Source organism: Sebastes fasciatus, chromosome 6, assembly GCF_043250625.1.
Source record: "Sebastes fasciatus isolate fSebFas1 chromosome 6, fSebFas1.pri, whole genome shotgun sequence".
Classification (NCBI taxonomy): domain Eukaryota; kingdom Metazoa; phylum Chordata; class Actinopteri; order Perciformes; family Sebastidae; genus Sebastes; species Sebastes fasciatus.
Genome location: NC_133800.1, coordinates 874,954 through 898,562, shown reverse-complemented (window position 1 = coordinate 898,562; position 23,609 = coordinate 874,954). Strand labels below are relative to the sequence as shown.

The following is a 23,609-nucleotide window of genomic DNA, read 5'->3' as shown; positions in this document are numbered from 1 at the left end:
TTTTCCACCTCAGATGAAGAGCAGCACACAGCCGCTTCTCAGCCTCAGGGCCCTATTTTAACCATTAGAGGATAGTTTAGCATATAATTATTAAATCATGTTTATAATAAAGTCATTTTAGATACATGTTGAGGTAAATATTAAGGTAATTTGGCAGTAATTCCAAAGAAATTTCAAATAGGTTACTTGTTAATTATCACCTAATTACCATGGCATTTGCGGACCTGTAAAATGAAGTGTTACCAAATATTTTCGCTAATTTCAAATACTACATAATTGAAGAGTTTGCGCTCTGATTAGTTTGATTTCCCAGCATGCTGGGTGTCTCTAAACGGATCATAACTGAATGGGATCCTGTCTAGCTAGTAAAATCTGTGTTATTAGTGTTAATAGCTCAAATTATTGGTTATTGTCTGTTCTTAGAAAATGTCTGTTTGCTGTGGGGAGTTCTCCAGAAAATCATGATGATGATACACAAGAAAAGTTTATTGGATGCACAGACACTGTGTGTTGCTCTCATGGAGCCTGGGGGATCTCTATTAGCCAATATGAGGACGGAAATCAACCAGCACAACCCAACACCAGTAGTGCTTTAGTGCTAGTCAGCCATGTGCTCTACAGGACTGTATATATATTTATACATTCAACACAATGGTATCAAACTACAGTAATGTGTGAACACTGGATGCCAGATGTCCTCATGTGTAATATGAACGTGTCCGTTTCCAGACGACATCATTGAGAGACAGATAGAGGAAGGTCTGATCTCTCCTGAGCTCAGAGAGAAGATCAGCTTCGTCCTGCTGAGGAAACATCGACACCAGACCAAGAAGCCCATCCACCGCTCGCTAGCTGACATCGGAAAATCCAGCTCTTCCACCGGTGAGTGTCCAGTGTTGGAAATGATCATCTAGCTTTATATCTGAGAGAAACAATACATCATGGGACCACTATGGTTAATAATACTACACACAGTGTTGGACAGCGTGCATTATGACATATCATAACAATTATCAAAGATTAGTCCATTTTCGTCCCATGTATATTAATGTGCAGCCTCTTAGAAACCCATCATGCATGTACTGGACTCACTTGGTAAATTAATGAACACAATGCAGTCAACAAGGCTCACATCCTCCACAAGGGACGTATTAATGTTTGATGAGTTCATTACCGCTGTAGCATTTCCTCCTCACCTCCAGGCAGGACACATACTGCTATCACCTCCGACCGCTCGCTCACTGCTTGTGTCTGGTTCTGTTTCCCTTCTTGTTCCAGGTCGTAATGTGGGGCCCCGTGGTGGACCGGGTCTGGGACCAGGTCCAGGTCCAGGTCCAGGGCCGATGGCCAACTTTAACCGATCCACAGAGGACCTCCGGATGAAACAGCAGTCTGCCAACTACGGTCGCCTGCGTGAGTGTTTGTCTCAACTTACATACTGTCTGTTTTGATGGTGTTCATGAAATCAGGGTTTGTGTTGTTCTCTGAAGGCAGATACTGATATGTTTAAAGGACTCAATGTAAGAATCAGAAACAGCTTGTTAACAGCGACACCTGTGGCCGTTGAGTCAAAGACAGTCAGCGTCCTGTTGCTTGTGCTACGTAGACGCAAACGAGCATTGATCGAAACAGTGAGGCGACTCACACAAGACTGAACGTGACTGACCGCTAAAACCACAATATCACTGTATATTTCACATGCTTGGCAGTAATGTTAGCTCACCTGTCCAGTAGGAATTCTGCAAGCTTTTTGATTCCTAAAACCAACTGAAGGTCCCTCCATGAATCGAAGGTCGATGTTGAGTCTGAGTTGTGGTGGGGGGGGGCTGGTCATTTGTTGGCGTTTGCGGACTCCATTTCTAACCAACCGTTAGCTATGGTTACACAGTTTTAGCCCTGTAGCGGAGCTGAAATCATGGCACTCACGAGCACGCATGATGCACATCTGTTGGATTTTCCCGGGAAAAAAAACGTCCCACATTCTTCACATTAAAGTCAGTCTACAGGCTGAGAGAGGAAACTCAGAAAGTCATGGTTAGGTTACAACCTGTTCACACATTGGAAATAAAAAAAAAGATTAAAAAATGTGTAAAAACTTACAGAGTCCCTTTAAAGGGATTCTATGTAAGTTTTATGTTATGGTGGGGTTATGTTATGTTAGAATCAGAAATGTCTTAAGTCAACGAAAGTCAGCGTCCTGTTGCTCAGTCCAACACACACTAACAAGCAAACATTTGACTTCTGACTCCAATTTATAAGAGTTATTAAAGTAATCAAAATTCAAAGAGTGTGTAAAATAACCTTGAAGTACAGTAAGACGTTTATATAGCTCCTTTCTAGTCGTCCGATCACTCAAAGCACTTCACGTTACCTGTCAGCATTCACCCATTCATACATACATGTACCTAAATACCACAGGTATTTAGATTAGATCCTGATGGGATCAGGACCATCAGGATTTAAACACTCATTCACACCAGTTTGGGGTTCAGTATTTTACTCAAGGACCAGGCTCTGAAATTAACTTTTTTTACTTCCTGCCACTGTGGTAGGTAGTAGTTTTTTGTCTGCCATTCAGAAATTTTATCTGACACTTTTAAAATCTCTGCGCTAAATGAAGGAATATAAGATATACTTTGTTGTCCCACAGGGAAATTTGTCTTGGGCTCCAGGCCACTGCATCACACAACATACCAAAGTCACAATGTACATACACACGTAAAACATTGATCATACATACACTCATACATGAATGTGCTTAAATTCACATGGTGAGTGTGAGACAGTAGTTCTTTAAAATGATAAAAGGTAATAAAAGACAATAGTTTTAAATACTAAGACCAGGTATAATCATACCAGATAATAAATAATTTATTTACGATATATTAGTTCTCAATAAAATCATATCATATAATACTAGACCTATTTATTGCTGTTTAATATTTTGATGGACGATGGAATGAATGAATGTTTGTAACTATACTGGAAAAACAAAGTTTGGAAACTTGTGTTTGGTGGATTATTTCTCTGTTGTTACAATGCTAATTGGCATTGTATTTTACATAGTTGGAAAGCCTGTTTATTTACCTTCGCAATGATGTCCAACTTGTAAGGATCATGTATTTGTGGGATGCGCAGCATAGCTGATTATGTGGGTAGCGCCCAAGAAAAATGTTCCAAAATGCTCTGCCAATGGTAAACAGTGTATTCTCATAAGGCTACCAGGAAGCCTGCAATGGGGAATGTCATGTTCAGTGATGAGTCCAGGTCTCTCTGTGAAAGTTGGATGGCAGGGTCAAAGTATGGAGACGACGTGGAGAACGCTATGCTGATGGAGTAACAGCTTTTGGTGGGGGCAGTGTCATGGTGTGTGTGTGGGGGGGAGGGCGGCATCTCCCTCACTGGCAAAACAAGGCTTGTCATCATTGAAGGCCATCTCAATGCAGTGAGATATCGGGATGAGATTCTGTAGCCAGTGGCGATCCCATATCTCCACAATCTGGGACCTAACTTCATCCTCCAAGATGACAACGCTCGCCCCCACAGAGCCAGGGTTATCACAGACTACCTCCACAATGTGGGAGTAGAGAGAATGGAACGGCCTGCCAAGAGTCCACACCTCAACCCAATTCAACACTTATAGGATCAGCTTGGGCGTGCTGTACGTGTTAGAGAGACCAACACAACCACACTGGCTGACCTGCAACGAATCCTGGTTGAGGAATGGAACGCCATCCCACAGCAACCTGTGACCAGGTTGGTGACCAGCATGAGGAGGAGGTGCCAGGCTGTTGTGGCTGCGTATGGATCTTCCACCGCTACTGACGCCGGGGCCACACAGCGCGCATCATGCTCGCGTGACGGCAGCGTCACGTCGTGGCGGCGTCATGCCCACCTAGGGTGTTCACACTAGACGCGAGTTACCCACGTCTCGGAGCGTCCCGGAGCTACCTGTCAGCTGTGTTTTTGCTGTTGCTGACAGCCCTTTCTTTCTACATAGAGTTTGCCTTTTAATGGCCATTTAACTTCATAATAAATGTGATTTATATTTATTTAAGACAAAAAAGGGTAAGAACTGTGTGGTAATTTGTAAATATTATTAAAAACAAGCAAATAAATTCATACATAAATATTAATATATAGCCCATATAAATCCCTCTTTTCTGTCAGTGAAGAGGGATTTATATATATATAAATCCCTCTTCACTGACAATGAGGAGGGATTTCTATGGGCTATATATATATATATATATATATATATATATATATATATATATATATATAAATCCCTCTTCATTGACAGTGAAGAGGGATTTCTGCGGGCTATATATTAATACAAAAAAATAAATAAATACATTAGTAGTAAGAGAGAGCCTACAGCAATCCCTCTTCACTTTGACTGGCACAGTTTTAAACAACATTTCCAGGGGGTTTCGGGTTCCTGTTCTACAGCATTCCAGGTTGCGGCTTTTATCGAAAACGACTTAATTTACATCTGCGGCGGGACAGCAATTTACATTATAAATGCTGATGTTCCGACATCTCAGGCAACTTGGAGCTTTTCACCACCTTGTTGCTGAACTGCGCCTTGATGGAGAAAAACACCTGAAGTATTTCAGAATGATAAATATAAGTAAAGTGTTTTTTTTTTATTATTATAAAACAAAGCAAAATAAACAGTTTCGTTATTTGTTAACCTTTAGAAAACGAAAATTATTATTAAATATCTTTAGAAAAATTAAATAACACCTCTAAAAGAAAGAACAATAAAGTTACGTGGTGTTTGTTGAGAGAGAGAGAGAGAGAGAGAGAGAGAGAGAGAGAGAGAGAGAGAGAGAGAGAGAGCGCATCGGAAAAATACTGCCAACTATCACCTGATGTTCTTATAACCTATTAACCCAGTCTATTATATGTATAGCATATGTAGGGTTTCTGCTATGACTACTACAGTGTTTACGTAATTAAAAGCCTGTACTATATTAACTTGATGGAAACCTGCAAGCAGACAACTGCTTTATTTAGAGTATTTCAGAATAAAAGCATTGTGTTAATGAATGAATGATTCTGTGCACTAAAAACGCTAGAGGACTTTTATTTTGAAATATAGATAGGAAGTGTAAAATATTGATGGTCAGTGACATATTCTACAGATGTCTAGACATGGAAACTGTAGTAATCTTGCTCATATACTGTCAATAGATCACCTTCACTGTCTGTTGCTGCTGGGAGACGCAGCCGAGAGGTAAGCGGCAAGCGTGAAAAATAGGCGAGCCTTCTATTCTATAAAATAGACGCACGTCTGACGTGCGTCTGACGCGCGTCTGACGTGCGTCTCATGCGGGCAGTGTGTCCACTCTAACCTGTTAACATGGACGCCGAAATAAAAAACAACACGCGACGTTGCCGTCACGCGAGCATGATGCGCGCTGTGTGGCCCCGGCTTGAGGCTCCTGACGGTGTATTAAATGAATAAAGTGTAAAATATCCAATATGTCTTGTTTGTTCCTTGTTACTGATAGAGAGTTCAATCATCCAATCCACCAAACAACTCAAAACAAGAGTCAACACCAACAGGAGAATACTCTGTTTACCATTGACAGAGCATTTTAGAACATTTTTCTTGGGCGCTCCCCACATAATCAGCTGGGCTGCTCATCCCACAAATGCATGATCCTTACAAGTTGGACATCATTGTGAAGGTAAATAAACAGGCTTTCCAACAATGTAAAATACAATGCCAATTAGCATTGTAACAACAGAGAAATAATCCATCAAACACAAGTTTCTGAACTTTCTTTTTCCAGTTTATATAGCATGTAATTAAGATGTTATAACTGTTGTTGTTGTTGTTGTTTTGCATCCAGGTCACGCCCAGAGTCGGAGTATGAATGATATTGCAGATACTCCCAGCACAGACCAGGTGATGACTTCAACCTTCTGCATACTTACACATTATCAGAGAGTGACCAACATTTCCTCAAAGCAAGCGTGTTTTATATTTTTATCATTAAAGTCATGTTCCTATCTTATATAATGTAAATATCAAAATGTCTGTTTATCTGCATGGACGCCGTCTCTAGAGTCTATACTCATTTTCCACTTTGTTGCTCTCCATTACTGCTGAGATTACCCGCCTCATGTCTCCGGGAGGCGCTGTGTTGTGTTCAATTGATGCTCCGTCCTATAAGTGTCATCAATCTGTCACTGCTGTTGCCAGTGACGGTGACAGCGAGCGATAGAGGAAGCGTGCAAACACATAACTCATTTGTGCAGTAACGTGGCTTAAACCCGGTGACACATGCTTGGACCGATACGAGGGCGTCTGTTGTAGCTCAGATCAGGCCGCCGGGCTTTAAAACAGACAGGTCAGGATTAAGTGTCATTCACAGTGATGACTAATGTACAAAAATAAATGAATGAGAATTTGTTGAGGAGCGTCTGATGCAGGCTGTGAACTTCATTTGTTAGTGTGACTGTGAGGACGAGCGCTGCTTGTCCAGTTCCCAGTATCCCCGTTATGAGTAGTGGGCTGGATGAACTACAGTAGGTCACATGTGACCGTTTGTTACTGCGTGTGTTTGTGTGTGTGGGTCAATACTGAACTGGAAACAACAAGAACATTGTCCGGTCCGCGTGCTCGGCCCTTACATGGAGCCACAGATTGGGGTTATTGGCGAGGCTCTCCATCACCGAGTGTTATTGTGCTGCCGTCCAATTTCCCACCACACCTTTACACGCAATCAGACGGGTAAGGTCAGCTCGCCGCCCCTCTCTCAGTCACAGCCGTGTCAGCCTGCGGTGGTTTTACAGCTCTGATTGCTGTGTCGTGAGGTTTAATGCTCATGGAACAACGCAGGGTTGTTATCTAGCAAATGTCTGGCGATCCAACGACGCCCTCCCAGACTTCTCCGCCATGTTTAGAGATGAAACTTTAATGATCCCTGCAGGGAGATCCAGTCATTGCAGCTACAAATATAGGGCTGCAACTAATAGTTATATTTACCATTGATTTTTTTTTTTTTCTCGCATTTTTTTCTATAAAATGTCAGAAGATAGTAAAAAAGTTTCACTTTATTGTCACATGTGACAGCAGAACAGCAGCATATAATCACATTTGAGAAAATGGAATCAGTGCTCGCTGTACATTATCCCGTTTATTACACGGCTACTTACTGAAGAAATCAATAATTTGACACGAAAATGGTCCTCCAGAGTCCGACATCAGAATTGTGCCTATAGCAAAGGTCTGTTATACATAGCAACGGTCTGTTATACGTAGCAGCGGTCTGTTATACGTAGCAAGAGTCTGTTATATGCAGCAATGGTCTGTTATACGTAGCAGCAGTCTGTTATGCGTAGCAACGGTCTGTTATACGTAGCAATGGTCTGTTATACGTAGCAACGGTCTGTTATACGTAGCAACGGTCTGTTATACGTAGCAGCAGTCTGTTATACGTAGCAGCAGTCTGTTATACGTAGCAACGGGCTGTTATACATAGCAGCAGTCTGTTATACATAGCAATGGTCTTTTATATGTAGCAACGGTCTGTTATATGTAGCAATGGTCGGTTATACATAACAACGGTCTGCTAAACATAGAAACGATCTGTTATACGTAGGAACGGTCTGTTATACGTAGCAACGGTCTGCTATACGTAGCAACGGTCTGTTATAAGTCGCAACAGTCTGTTATACATACCAACGGTCTGCTAAACGTAGTAACGGTCTGTTATACGTGGCAACGGTCTGTTATACGTAGCAACGGTCTGCTATATATAGCAACGGTCTGCTATATGTAGCAACGGTCTGTTATACATAGCAACGGTCTGCTATACATAGCAACAGTCTGATATATGTAGCAACGGTCTGTTATACGTAACAACGGTCTGTTTTACATAGCAACTGTCTGTGATACGTAGCAACGATCTGTTATACGTAGCAACAGTCTGCTATATGTAACAACAGTCTGCTATACGTAGCAACAGTCTGTAAACATAGCAACGGTCTGCTATACATAAAAACGGTCTGTTATATATAGCAACGGTCTGCTCTACGTAGCAACGGTCTGCTCTACGTAGCAAAGGTCTGTTATACGTAGCAACGGTCTGTTATACGTAGCAACGGTCTGTTATACGTAGCAGCGGTCTGTTATACGTAGCAACGGTCTGTTATACGTAGCAACGGTCTGTTATACGTAGCAGCGGTCTGTTATACGTAGCAACGGTCTGTTATACGTAGCAACGGTCTGTTATACGTAGCAGCAGTCTGTTATACGTAGCAACGGTCTGTTATACGTAGCAGCGGTCTGTTATACGTAGCAACGGTCTGTTATACGTAGCAGCGGTCTGTTATACGTAGCAACGGTCTGTTATACGTAGCAACGGTCTGTTAGACGTTAACAACGGTCTGTTATAAGTAGCAACGGTCTGCTATATGTAGCAACGGTCTGTTTTCGTAGCAACGTTCTGTTATACGTGGCAACGGTCTGTTATACGTAGCAACGGTCTGCTATATGTAGCAACGGTCTGTTATATATAGCAACGATCTGTTATAAGTAGCAACGGTCTGTTATACGTAGCAACGGTCTGCTATCTTAGCAACAGTCTGTTATACGTAGCAACAGTCTGCTATACGTAGCAACGGGCTGTCATACATAACAACGGTCTGCTAAACATAGAAACGATCTGTTATACGTAGGAACGGTCTGTTATACGTAGCAACGGTCTGCTATACGTAGTAACGGTCTGTTATACGTGGCAACGGTCTGTTATACGTAGCAACGGTCTGCTATACATAGCAACGGTCTGCTATATGTAGCAACGGTCTGTTATACGTAGCAACGGTCTGCTATACATAGCAACGGTCTGCTATATGTAGCAACGGTCTGTTATACGTAACAAAGGTCTGTTTTACATAGCAACTGTCTGTGATACGTAGCAACGGTCTGTTATACGTAGCAACAGTCTGCTATATGTAACAACAGTCTGCTATACGTAGCAACGGTCTGTTATACATAGCAACGGTCTGCTATACATAAAAACGGTCTGTTATATATAGCAACGGTCTGCTCTACGTAGCAACGGTCTGTTATAAGTAGCAACGGTCTGTTATATGTAGCAACGGTCTGTTATACGTTGCAACGGTCTGTTATACGTAGCATCGGTCTGTTATACGTAGCAACGGTCTGTTATACGTAGCAACGGTCTGTTATACGTAGCAACGGTCTGTTATACGTAGCAGCAGTCTGTTATACGTAGCAACGGTCTGTTATACGTAGCAGCGGTCTGTTATACGTAGCAACGGTCTGTTATACGTAGCAACGGTCTGTTATACGTAGCAGCGGTCTGTTATACGTAGCAACGGTCTGTTATACGTAGCAAAGGTCTGTTATACGTAGCAACGGTCTGTTATACATAGCAACGGTCTGTTATACGTAGCAACGGTCTGTTATACATAGCAACGGTCTGCTATACATAGAAACGGTCTGTTATACGTAACAAAGGTCTGTTATACGTAGCAACGGTCTGTTTCATATAGCAACAGTCTGCTATACCTAGCAACGGTCTTTTAGACGTAGCAACGGTCTGTTACAAGTAGCAACGGTCTGCTATACGTAGCAACGGTCTGTTTTCGTAGCAACGGTCTGTTATACGTGGCAACGGTCTGTTATACGTAGCAACGGTTTGCTATACATAGCAACGGTCTGCTATATGTAGCAACGGTCTGTTATACGTAGCAACGGTCTGCTATACATAGCAACAGTCTGCTATATGTAGCAACGGTCTGTTATACGTAACAACGGTCTGTTTTACATAGCAACTGTCTGTGATACGTAGCAACGGTCTGCTATACGTAGCAACGGTCTGTTATACGTAGCAATGGTCTGTTATACATAGCAACGGTCTGTTAGACATTAACAACGGTCTGTTATAAGTGGCAACGGTCTGCTATACGTAGCAACGGTCTGTTTTCGTAGCAACGTTCTGTTATACGTGGCAACGGTCTGTTATACGTAGCAACGGTCTGCTATATGTAGCAACGGTCTGTTATATATAGCAACGATCTGTTATACATAGCAACGGTCTGCTATACATAGAAACGATCTGTTATACGTAGCAACAGTCTTCTATACATAGTAACAGTCTGCTATACATAGCAACGGACTGTTATAAGTAGTAACGGTCTGTTATATGTAGCAACGGTCTGCTATACGTAGCAACGGTCTGCTATACTTCGCAACGGTCTGTTATACGTAGCTTCGGTCTGCTCTACGTAAAAACGGTCTGCTTTATGTAGCAACGGTCTTATATATGTAGCAACGGTCTTATATATGTAGCAACGGTCTGCTCTACGTAGCAACAGTCTGTTATACATAGCAACGGTATGTTTCACATAGCAACGGTATGTTATACATAGCAACAGTCTGTTATACATAGCAGCAGTCTGTTATACATAGCAACGGTCTGTTATATGTAGCAACGATCTGTTATACATAGCAACGGTCTGCTATACATAGAAACGATCTGTTATACGTAGCAACAGTCTGCTATACGTAGCAACAGTCTGCTATACGTAGCAACGATCTGCTATACATAGCAACAGTCTGCTATATGTAGCAACGGTCTGTTATACGTAACAACGGTCTGTTTTACATAGCAACTGTCTGTGATACGTAGCAACGGTCTGCTATACGTAGCAACGGTCTTTTATACGTAGCAATGGTCTGTTATACATAGCAACGGTCTGTTAGACATTAACAACGGTCTGTTATAAGTAGCAACGGTCTGCTATACGTAGCAACGGTCTGTTTTCGTAGCAACGTTCTGTTATACGTGGCAACGGTCTGTTATACGTAGCAACGGTCTGCTATATGTAGCAACGGTCTGTTATATATAGCAACGATCTGTTATACATAGCAACGGTCTGCTATACATAGAAACGATATGTTATACGTAGCAACAGTCTTCTATACGTAGTAACAGTCTGCTATACATAGCAACGGACTGTTATAAGTAGTAACGGTCTGTTATATGTAGCAACGGTCTGCTATACGTAGCAACGGTCTGCTATACTTCGCAACGGTCTGTTATACGTAGCTTCGGTCTGCTCTACGTAAAAACGGTCTGCTTTATGTAGCAACGGTCTTATATATGTAGCAACGGTCTGCTCTACGTAGCAACAGTCTGTTATACATAGCAACGGTATGTTTCACATAGCAACGGTCTGTTATACATAGCAACGGTTTGTTATACGTAGCAACAGTCTGTTATACGTAGCAACAGTCTGTTATACATAGCAGCAGTCTGTTATACATAGCAACGGTCTGTTATATGTAGCAACGATCTGTTATACATAGCAACGGTCTGCTATACATAGAAACGATCTGTTATACGTAGCAACAGTCTGCTATACGTAGCAACAGTCTGCTATACGTAGCAACGATCTGTTATACATAGCAACGGTCTGCTATACATAGAAACGGTCTGTTCTACGTAGCAACGGTCTGCTCTACGTAGCAACGGTCTGTTATAAGTTGCAACGGTCTGTTATATGTAGAAACTGTCTGTTATACGTAGCAACGGTCTGCTATACGTAGCAACGGTCTGCTATACGTAGCAACGGTCTGCTATACGTAGCAACGGTTTGTTATACATAGCAGCGATCTGCTATATGTAGCAACGGTCTGTAAATATGTAGCAACGGTCTGCTCTACGTAGCAACAGTCTGTTATACATAGCAACGGTATGTTTCACATAGCAACGGTCTGCTCTACGTAGCAACAGTCTGTTATACATAGCAACGGTATGTTTCACATAGCAACGGTCTGTTATACAGAGCAACGGTCTGTTATATGTAGCAACGATCTGTTATACATAGCAACGGTCTGCTATACATAGAAACGATCTGTTATACGTAGCAACAGTCTGCTATACGTAGCAATGGTCTGTTATACATAGCAACGGTCTGCTATACATAGAAACGGTCTGTTATATATAGCAACTGTCTGCTCTACGTAGCAACTGTCTGCTCTACGTAGCAACGGTCTGTTATAAGTAGCAACGGTCTGTTATACGTAGTAACGGTCTGCTATACGTAGAAACGGTCTGTTATATATAGCAACGGTCTGCTCTACGTAGCAATGGTCTGTTATAAGTAGCAACAGTCTGTTATACATACCAACGGTCTGCTATATGTAGCAACGGTTTGTTATAAGTAGCAACGGTCTGTTATATGTAGCAACGTTCTGTTATACGTAGCAACGGTCTGCTATAAATCGCAACGGTCTGTTATACGTAGCAGCTGTCTGCTAAACGTAGCAACGGTCTGCTATAGGTTGCAACGGTCTGCTATACATAGCAATGGTCTGCTATACGTAGCAATAGTCTGTTATACGTAGCAACGGTCTGTTTTAAGTAGCAACGGTCTGCTATACGTAGCAATGGTCTGTTATACGTAGCAATGGTCTGTTATACGTAGCAACGGTCTGCTATATGTAGCAACGGTCTGCTATATTTAGCAACTGTCTGTTATACGTAGCTTCGGTCTACTATACGTAACAACGGTCTGCTATACATAGAAATGGTCTGTTATACATAGCAACGATCTGCTATATGTAGCAACGGTCTGCTATACATAGCAACTGTCTGTTATATGTAGCAACGGTCTGCTATACAAAGCAACAGTCTGCTCTACGTAGCAACTGTCTGTTATACGTAGCAACGGTCTGTTTCACATAGCAACGGTCTGTTATACGTAGCAACTGTCTGTTATACGTAGCAACGGTCTGTTTCACATAGCAACGGTCTGTTATACGTAGCAACGGTCTGTTATAAGTAGCAACGGTCTGTTATACGTAGCAACTGTCTGTTATACGTAGCAACGGTCTGTTTCGTATAGCAACAGTCTGCTATACCTAGCAACGGTCTGTTAGACGTAGCAACGGTTTGTTATAAGTAGCAACGGTCTGCTATACGTAGCAACGGTCTGTTTTCGTAGCAACGGTCTGTTATATGTGGCAGCGTTCTGTTATACGTAGCAACGGTCTGCTATACATAGCAACGGTCTGTTATACGTAGCAACGGTCTACTATACGTAATAATGGTCTGTTATACGTAGCAATGGTCTATTATACGTAGCAACGGTCTGCTATATGTAGCAACGGTCTGCTATATTTAATAAACTGTCTGTTATACGTAGCTTCGGTCTGCTATACGTAACAACAGTCTGCTATATGTGGCAACGGTCTGCTATATGTAGCAAGGGTGTGCTCTACGTAGCAACAGTCTGTTATACATAGCAACGGTATGTTTCACATAGCAACGGTCTGTTATACATAGCAACGGTCTGTTATACGTAGCAACAGTCTGTTATACGTAGCAACTGTCTGTTATATGTAGCAACGGTCTGCTATACAAAGCAACAGTCTGCTCTACGTAGCAACGGTCTGCTATACATAGCAAAGGTCTGTTATACGTAGCAACGGTCTGCTATATGTAGCAACAGTCTGCTATATGTAGCAACGGTCTGCTATACATAGCAACTGTCTGTTATACATAGAAACGATCTGTTATACATAGCAACGGTTTGTTATACGTAGCAACAGTCTGTTATACGTAGCAACAGTCTGTTATACATAGCAGCAGTCTGTTATACATAGCAACGGTCTGTTATATATAGCAACGATCTGTTATACATAGCAACGGTCTGCTATACATAGAAACGATCTGTTATACGTAGCAACAGTCTGCTATACGTAGCAACAGTCTGCTATACGTAGCAACGATCTGTTATACATAGCAACGGTCTGCTATACATAGAAACGGTCTGTTCTACGTAGCAACGGTCTGCTCTACGTAGCAACGGTCTGTTATAAGTTGCAACGGTCTGTTATATGTAGAAACTGTCTGTTATATGTAGCAACGGTCTGCTATACGTAGCAACGGTCTGCTATACGTAGCAACGGTCTGCTATACGTAGCAACGGTTTGTTATACATAGCAGCGGTCTGCTATATGTAGCAACGGTCTGTAAATATGTAGCAACGGTCTGCTCTACGTAGCAACAGTCTGTTATACATAGCAACGGTATGTTTCACATAGCAACGGTCTGCTCTACGTAGCAACAGTCTGTTATACATAGCAACGGTATGTTTCACATAGCAACGGTCTGTTATACAGAGCAACGGTCTGTTATATGTAGCAACGATCTGTTATACATAGCAACGGTCTGCTATACATAGAAACGATCTGTTATTCGTAGCAACAGTCTGCTATACGTAGCAATGGTCTGTTATACATAGCAACGGTCTGCTATACATAGAAACGGTCTGTTATATATAGCAACTGTCTGCTCTACGTAGCAACTGTCTGCTCTACGTAGCAACGGTCTGTTATAAGTAGCAACGGTCTGTTATACGTAGCAACGGTCTGCTATACGTAGAAACGGTCTGTTATATATAGCAACGGTCTGCTCTACGTAGCAATGGTCTGTTATAAGTAGCAACAGTCTGTTATACATACCAACGGTCTGCTATATGTAGCAACGGTTTGTTATAAGTAGCAACGGTCTGTTATATGTAGCAACGGTCTGTTATACGTAGCAACGCTCTGCTATAAATCGCAACGGTCTGTTATACGTAGCAGCGGTCTGCTAAACGTAGCAACGGTCTGCTATAGGTTGCAACGGTCTGCTATACATAGCAATGGTCTGCTATACGTAGCAATAGTCTGTTATACGTAGCAACGGTCTGTTTTAAGTAACAACGGTCTGCTATACGTAGCAATGGTCTGTTATACGTAGCAATGGTCTGTTATACGTAGCAACGGTCTGCTATATGTAGCAACGGTCTGCTATATTTAGCAACTGTCTGTTATACGTAGCTTCGGTCTACTATACGTAACAACGGTCTGCTATACATAGAAATGGTCTGTTATACATAGCAACGATCTGCTATATGTAACAACGGTCTGCTATACGTAGCAACTGTCTGTTATATGTAGCAACGGTCTGCTATACAAAGCAACAGTCTGCTCTACGTAGCAATGGTCTGCTATACATAGCAAAGGTCTGTTATACGTAGCAACGGTCTGCTATATGTAGCAACGGTCTGTTATACGTAGCAACGGTCTGCTATACATAGCAACGGTCTGCTATATGTAGCAACGGTCTGTTATACGTAACAAAGGTCTGTTTTACATAGCAACTGTCTGTGATACGTAGCAACGGTCTGTTATACGTAGCAACAGTCTGCTATATGTAACAACAGTCTGCTATACGTAGCAACGGTCTGTTATACATAGCAACGGTCTGCTATACATAAAAACGGTCTGTTATATATAGCAACGGTCTGCTCTACGTAGCAACGGTCTGTTATAAGTAGCAACGGTCTGTTATATGTAGCAACGGTCTGTTATACGTTGCAACGGTCTGTTATACGTAGCATCGGTCTGTTATACGTAGCAACGGTCTGTTATACGTAGCAACGGTCTGTTATACGTAGCAACGGTCTGTTATACGTAGCAGCAGTCTGTTATACGTAGCAACGGTCTGTTATACGTAGCAGCGGTCTGTTATACGTAGCAACGGTCTGTTATACGTAGCAACGGTCTGTTATACGTAGCAGCGGTCTGTTATACGTAGCAACGGTCTGTTATACGTAGCAAAGGTCTGTTATACGTAGCAACGGTCTGTTATACATAGCAACGGTCTGTTATACGTAGCAACGGTCTGTTATACATAGCAACGGTCTGCTATACATAGAAACGGTCTGTTATACGTAACAAAGGTCTGTTATACGTAGCAACGGTCTGTTTCATATAGCAACAGTCTGCTATACCTAGCAACGGTCTTTTAGACGTAGCAACGGTCTGTTACAAGTAGCAACGGTCTGCTATACGTAGCAACGGTCTGTTTTCGTAGCAACGGTCTGTTATACGTGGCAACGGTCTGTTATACGTAGCAACGGTTTGCTATACATAGCAACGGTCTGCTATATGTAGCAACGGTCTGTTATACGTAGCAACGGTCTGCTATACATAGCAACAGTCTGCTATATGTAGCAACGGTCTGTTATACGTAACAACGGTCTGTTTTACATAGCAACTGTCTGTGATACGTAGCAACGGTCTGCTATACGTAGCAACGGTCTGTTATACGTAGCAATGGTCTGTTATACATAGCAACGGTCTGTTAGACATTAACAACGGTCTGTTATAAGTGGCAACGGTCTGCTATACGTAGCAACGGTCTGTTTTCGTAGCAACGTTCTGTTATACGTGGCAACGGTCTGTTATACGTAGCAACGGTCTGCTATATGTAGCAACGGTCTGTTATATATAGCAACGATCTGTTATACATAGCAACGGTCTGCTATACATAGAAACGATCTGTTATACGTAGCAACAGTCTTCTATACATAGTAACAGTCTGCTATACATAGCAACGGACTGTTATAAGTAGTAACGGTCTGTTATATGTAGCAACGGTCTGCTATACGTAGCAACGGTCTGCTATACTTCGCAACGGTCTGTTATACGTAGCTTCGGTCTGCTCTACGTAAAAACGGTCTGCTTTATGTAGCAACGGTCTTATATATGTAGCAACGGTCTTATATATGTAGCAACGGTCTGCTCTACGTAGCAACAGTCTGTTATACATAGCAACGGTATGTTTCACATAGCAACGGTATGTTATACATAGCAACAGTCTGTTATACATAGCAGCAGTCTGTTATACATAGCAACGGTCTGTTATATGTAGCAACGATCTGTTATACATAGCAACGGTCTGCTATACATAGAAACGATCTGTTATACGTAGCAACAGTCTGCTATACGTAGCAACAGTCTGCTATACGTAGCAACGATCTGCTATACATAGCAACAGTCTGCTATATGTAGCAACGGTCTGTTATACGTAACAACGGTCTGTTTTACATAGCAACTGTCTGTGATACGTAGCAACGGTCTGCTATACGTAGCAACGGTCTTTTATACGTAGCAATGGTCTGTTATACATAGCAACGGTCTGTTAGACATTAACAACGGTCTGTTATAAGTAGCAACGGTCTGCTATACGTAGCAACGGTCTGTTTTCGTAGCAACGTTCTGTTATACGTGGCAACGGTCTGTTATACGTAGCAACGGTCTGCTATATGTAGCAACGGTCTGTTATATATAGCAACGATCTGTTATACATAGCAACGGTCTGCTATACATAGAAACGATATGTTATACGTAGCAACAGTCTTCTATACGTAGTAACAGTCTGCTATACATAGCAACGGACTGTTATAAGTAGTAACGGTCTGTTATATGTAGCAACGGTCTGCTATACGTAGCAACGGTCTGCTATACTTCGCAACGGTCTGTTATACGTAGCTTCGGTCTGCTCTACGTAAAAACGGTCTGCTTTATGTAGCAACGGTCTTATATATGTAGCAACGGTCTGCTCTACGTAGCAACAGTCTGTTATACATAGCAACGGTATGTTTCACATAGCAACGGTCTGTTATACATAGCAACGGTTTGTTATACGTAGCAACAGTCTGTTATACGTAGCAACAGTCTGTTATACATAGCAGCAGTCTGTTATACATAGCAACGGTCTGTTATATGTAGCAACGATCTGTTATACATAGCAACGGTCTGCTATACATAGAAACGATCTGTTATACGTAGCAACAGTCTGCTATACGTAGCAACAGTCTGCTATACGTAGCAACGATCTGTTATACATAGCAACGGTCTGCTATACATAGAAACGGTCTGTTCTACGTAGCAACGGTCTGCTCTACGTAGCAACGGTCTGTTATAAGTTGCAACGGTCTGTTATATGTAGAAACTGTCTGTTATACGTAGCAACGGTCTGCTATACGTAGCAACGGTCTGCTATACGTAGCAACGGTCTGCTATACGTAGCAACGGTTTGTTATACATAGCAGCGATCTGCTATATGTAGCAACGGTCTGTAAATATGTAGCAACGGTCTGCTCTACGTAGCAACAGTCTGTTATACATAGCAACGGTATGTTTCACATAGCAACGGTCTGCTCTACGTAGCAACAGTCTGTTATACATAGCAACGGTATGTTTCACATAGCAACGGTCTGTTATACAGAGCAACGGTCTGTTATATGTAGCAACGATCTGTTATACATAGCAACGGTCTGCTATACATAGAAACGATCTGTTATACGTAGCAACAGTCTGCTATACGTAGCAATGGTCTGTTATACATAGCAACGGTCTGCTATACATAGAAACGGTCTGTTATATATAGCAACTGTCTGCTCTACGTAGCAACTGTCTGCTCTACGTAGCAACGGTCTGTTATAAGTAGCAACGGTCTGTTATACGTAGTAACGGTCTGCTATACGTAGAAACGGTCTGTTATATATAGCAACGGTCTGCTCTACGTAGCAATGGTCTGTTATAAGTAGCAACAGTCTGTTATACATACCAACGGTCTGCTATATGTAGCAACGGTTTGTTATAAGTAGCAACGGTCTGTTATATGTAGCAACGTTCTGTTATACGTAGCAACGGTCTGCTATAAATCGCAACGGTCTGTTATACGTAGCAGCTGTCTGCTAAACGTAGCAACGGTCTGCTATAGGTTGCAACGGTCTGCTATACATAGCAATGGTCTGCTATACGTAGCAATAGTCTGTTATACGTAGCAACGGTCTGTTTTAAGTAGCAACGGTCTGCTATACGTAGCAATGGTCTGTTATACGTAGCAATGGTCTGTTATACGTAGCAACGGTCTGCTATATGTAGCAACGGTCTGCTATATTTAGCAACTGTCTGTTATACGTAGCTTCGGTCTACTATACGTAACAACGGTCTGCTATACATAGAAATGGTCTGTTATACATAGCAACGATCTGCTATATGTAGCAACGGTCTGCTATACATAGCAACTGTCTGTTATATGTAGCAACGGTCTGCTATACAAAGCAACAGTCTGCTCTACGTAGCAACTGTCTGTTATACGTAGCAACGGTCTGTTTCACATAGCAACGGTCTGTTATACGTAGCAACTGTCTGTTATACGTAGCAACGGTCTGTTTCACATAGCAACGGTCTGTTATACGTAGCAACGGTCTGTTATAAGTAGCAACGGTCTGTTATACGTAGCAACTGTCTGTTATACGTAGCAACGGTCTGTTTCGTATAGCAACAGTCTGCTATACCTAGCAACGGTCTGTTAGACGTAGCAACGGTTTGTTATAAGTAGCAACGGTCTGCTATACGTAGCAACGGTCTGTTTTCGTAGCAACGGTCTGTTATATGTGGCAGCGTTCTGTTATACGTAGCAACGGTCTGCTATACATAGCAACGGTCTGTTATACGTAGCAACGGTCTACTATACGTAATAATGGTCTGTTATACGTAGCAATGGTCTATTATACGTAGCAACGGTCTGCTATATGTAGCAACGGTCTGCTATATTTAATAAACTGTCTGTTATACGTAGCTTCGGTCTGCTATACGTAACAACAGTCTGCTATATGTGGCAACGGTCTGCTATATGTAGCAAGGGTGTGCTCTACGTAGCAACAGTCTGTTATACATAGCAACGGTATGTTTCACATAGCAACGGTCTGTTATACATAGCAACGGTCTGTTATACGTAGCAACAGTCTGTTATACGTAGCAACTGTCTGTTATATGTAGCAACGGTCTGCTATACAAAGCAACAGTCTGCTCTACGTAGCAACGGTCTGCTATACATAGCAAAGGTCTGTTATACGTAGCAACGGTCTGCTATATGTAGCAACAGTCTGCTATATGTAGCAACGGTCTGCTATACATAGCAACTGTCTGTTATACATAGAAACGATCTGTTATACATAGCAACGGTTTGTTATACGTAGCAACAGTCTGTTATACGTAGCAACAGTCTGTTATACATAGCAGCAGTCTGTTATACATAGCAACGGTCTGTTATATATAGCAACGATCTGTTATACATAGCAACGGTCTGCTATACATAGAAACGATCTGTTATACGTAGCAACAGTCTGCTATACGTAGCAACAGTCTGCTATACGTAGCAACGATCTGTTATACATAGCAACGGTCTGCTATACATAGAAACGGTCTGTTCTACGTAGCAACGGTCTGCTCTACGTAGCAACGGTCTGTTATAAGTTGCAACGGTCTGTTATATGTAGAAACTGTCTGTTATATGTAGCAACGGTCTGCTATACGTAGCAACGGTCTGCTATACGTAGCAACGGTCTGCTATACGTAGCAACGGTTTGTTATACATAGCAGCGGTCTGCTATATGTAGCAACGGTCTGTAAATATGTAGCAACGGTCTGCTCTACGTAGCAACAGTCTGTTATACATAGCAACGGTATGTTTCACATAGCAACGGTCTGCTCTACGTAGCAACAGTCTGTTATACATAGCAACGGTATGTTTCACATAGCAACGGTCTGTTATACAGAGCAACGGTCTGTTATATGTAGCAACGATCTGTTATACATAGCAACGGTCTGCTATACATAGAAACGATCTGTTATTCGTAGCAACAGTCTGCTATACGTAGCAATGGTCTGTTATACATAGCAACGGTCTGCTATACATAGAAACGGTCTGTTATATATAGCAACTGTCTGCTCTACGTAGCAACTGTCTGCTCTACGTAGCAACGGTCTGTTATAAGTAGCAACGGTCTGTTATACGTAGCAACGGTCTGCTATACGTAGAAACGGTCTGTTATATATAGCAACGGTCTGCTCTACGTAGCAATGGTCTGTTATAAGTAGCAACAGTCTGTTATACATACCAACGGTCTGCTATATGTAGCAACGGTTTGTTATAAGTAGCAACGGTCTGTTATATGTAGCAACGGTCTGTTATACGTAGCAACGCTCTGCTATAAATCGCAACGGTCTGTTATACGTAGCAGCGGTCTGCTAAACGTAGCAACGGTCTGCTATAGGTTGCAACGGTCTGCTATACATAGCAATGGTCTGCTATACGTAGCAATAGTCTGTTATACGTAGCAACGGTCTGTTTTAAGTAACAACGGTCTGCTATACGTAGCAATGGTCTGTTATACGTAGCAATGGTCTGTTATACGTAGCAACGGTCTGCTATATGTAGCAACGGTCTGCTATATTTAGCAACTGTCTGTTATACGTAGCTTCGGTCTACTATACGTAACAACGGTCTGCTATACATAGAAATGGTCTGTTATACATAGCAACGATCTGCTATATGTAACAACGGTCTGCTATACGTAGCAACTGTCTGTTATATGTAGCAACGGTCTGCTATACAAAGCAACAGTCTGCTCTACGTAGCAATGGTCTGCTATACATAGCAAAGGTCTGTTATACGTAGCAACGGTCTGCTATATGTAGCAACAGTCTGCTATATGTAGCAACGGTCTGCTATACATAGCAACTGTCTGTTATATGTAGCAACGGTCTGCTATACAAAGCAACAGTCTGCTCTACGTAGCAACTGTCTGTTATACGTAGCAACGGTCTGTTTCACATAGCAACGGTCTGTTATACGTAGCAACTGTCTGTTATACGTAGCAACGGTCTGTTTCACATAGCAACGGTCTGTTATACGTAGCAACGGTCTGTTATAAGTAGCAACGGTCTGTTATACGTAGCAACTGTCTGTTATACGTAGCAACGGTCTGTTTCATATAGCAACAGTCTGCTATACCTAGCAACGGTCTGTTAGACGTAGCAACGGTCTGTTATAAGTAGCAACGGTCTGCTATACGTAGCAACGGTCTGTTTTCGTAGCAACGGTCTGTTATATGTGGCAGCGTTCTGTTATACGTAGCAACGGTCTGCTATACATAGCAACGGTCTGTTATACGTAGCAACGGTCTGCTATACGTAATAATGGTCTGTTATACGTAGCAATGGTCTGTTATACGTAGCAACGGTCTGCTATATGTAGCAACGGTCTGCTATATTTAATAAACTGTCTGTTATACGTAGCTTCGGTCTGCTATACGTAACAACAGTCTGCTATATGTGGCAACGGTCTGCTATATGTAGCAAGGGTGTGCTCTACGTAGCAACAGTCTGTTATACATAGCAACGGTATGTTTCACATAGCAACGGTCTGTTATACATAGCAACGGTCTGTTATACGTAGCAACAGTCTGTTATACGTAGCAACTGTCTGTTATATGTAGCAACGGTCTGCTATACAAAGCAACAGTCTGATCTACGTAGCAACGGTCTGCTATACATAGCAAAGGTCTGTTATACGTAGCAACGGTCTGCTATATGTAGCAACAGTCTGCTATATGTAGCAACGGTCTGCTATACATAGCAACTGTCTGTTATATGTAGCAACGGTCTGCTATACAAAGCAACAGTCTGCTCTACGTAGCAACTGTCTGTTATACGTAGCAACGGTCTGTTTCACATAGCAACGGTCTGTTATACGTAGCAACTGTCTGTTATACGTAGCAACGGTCTGTTTCACATAGCAACGGTCTGTTATACGTAGCAACGGTCTGTTATAAGTAGCAACGGTCTGTTATACGTAGCAACTGTCTGTTATACGTAGCAACGGTCTGTTTCATATAGCAACAGTCTGCTATACCTAGCAACGGTCTGTTAGACGTAGCAACGGTCTGTTATAAGTAGCAACGGTCTGCTATACGTAGCAACGGTCTGTTTTCGTAGCAACGGTCTGTTATATGTGGCAGCGTTCTGTTATACGTAGCAACGGTCTGCTATACATAGCAACGGTCTGTTATACGTAGCAACGGTCTGCTATACGTAATAATGGTCTGTTATACGTAGCAATGGTCTGTTATACGTAGCAACGGTCTGCTATATGTAGCAACGGTCTGCTATATTTAATAAACTGTCTGTTATACGTAGCTTCGGTCTGCTATACGTAACAACAGTCTGCTATATGTGGCAACGGTCTGCTATATGTAGCAAGGGTCTGCTCTACGTAGCAACAGTCTGTTATACATAGCAACGGTATGTTTCACATAGCAACGTTCTGTTATACATAGCAACGGTCTGTTATACGTAGCAACAGTCTGTTATACGTAGCAACAGTCTGTTATACATAGCAGCAGTCTGTTATACATAGCAACGGTCTGTTATATGTAGCGATGATCTGTTATACATAGCAACGGTCTGCTATACATAGAAACGATCTGTTATACGTAGCAACAGTCTGCTATACGTAGCAACGGTCTGTTATACATAGCAACGGTCTGCTATACATAGAAACGGTCTGTTATATATAGCAACTGTCTGCTCTACGTAGCAACGATCTGCTCTACGTAGCAATGGTCTATTATAAGTAGCAACGGTCTGTTATACGTAGCAACGGTTTGTTATAAGTAGCAACGGTCTGTTATACGTAGCAATGGTCTGTTATACGTAGCAACGGTCTGCTATAAATAGCAATGGTCTGTTATACGTAGCAATGGTCTGTTATACGTAGCAACGGTCTGCTATATGTAGTAACGGTCTGCTATATTTAGCAACTGTCTGTTATACGTAGCTTCGGTCTGCTATATGTAGCAACGGTCTGTAAATATGTAGCAACGGTCTGCTCTACGTAGCAACAGTCTGTTATACATAGCAACGGTAT

At 42.1% G+C, this 23,609-nt stretch overlaps 1 protein-coding gene across 1 annotated transcript in view; it reads left to right on the top strand.

Moving 5' to 3' along the window:
* Positions 1-23,609, top strand: part of slc4a5a (solute carrier family 4 member 5a) — a 140,519-nt gene that overhangs the window by 33,809 nt on the left and 83,101 nt on the right. Inside the window, exons 6-8 of the mRNA XM_074637052.1 lie at positions 730-882; positions 1,279-1,413; positions 5,865-5,920. Of these exons, the coding sequence (XP_074493153.1) occupies positions 730-882; positions 1,279-1,413; positions 5,865-5,920 (344 nt within the window). The remainder of the gene's footprint in view (positions 1-729; positions 883-1,278; positions 1,414-5,864; positions 5,921-23,609) is intronic.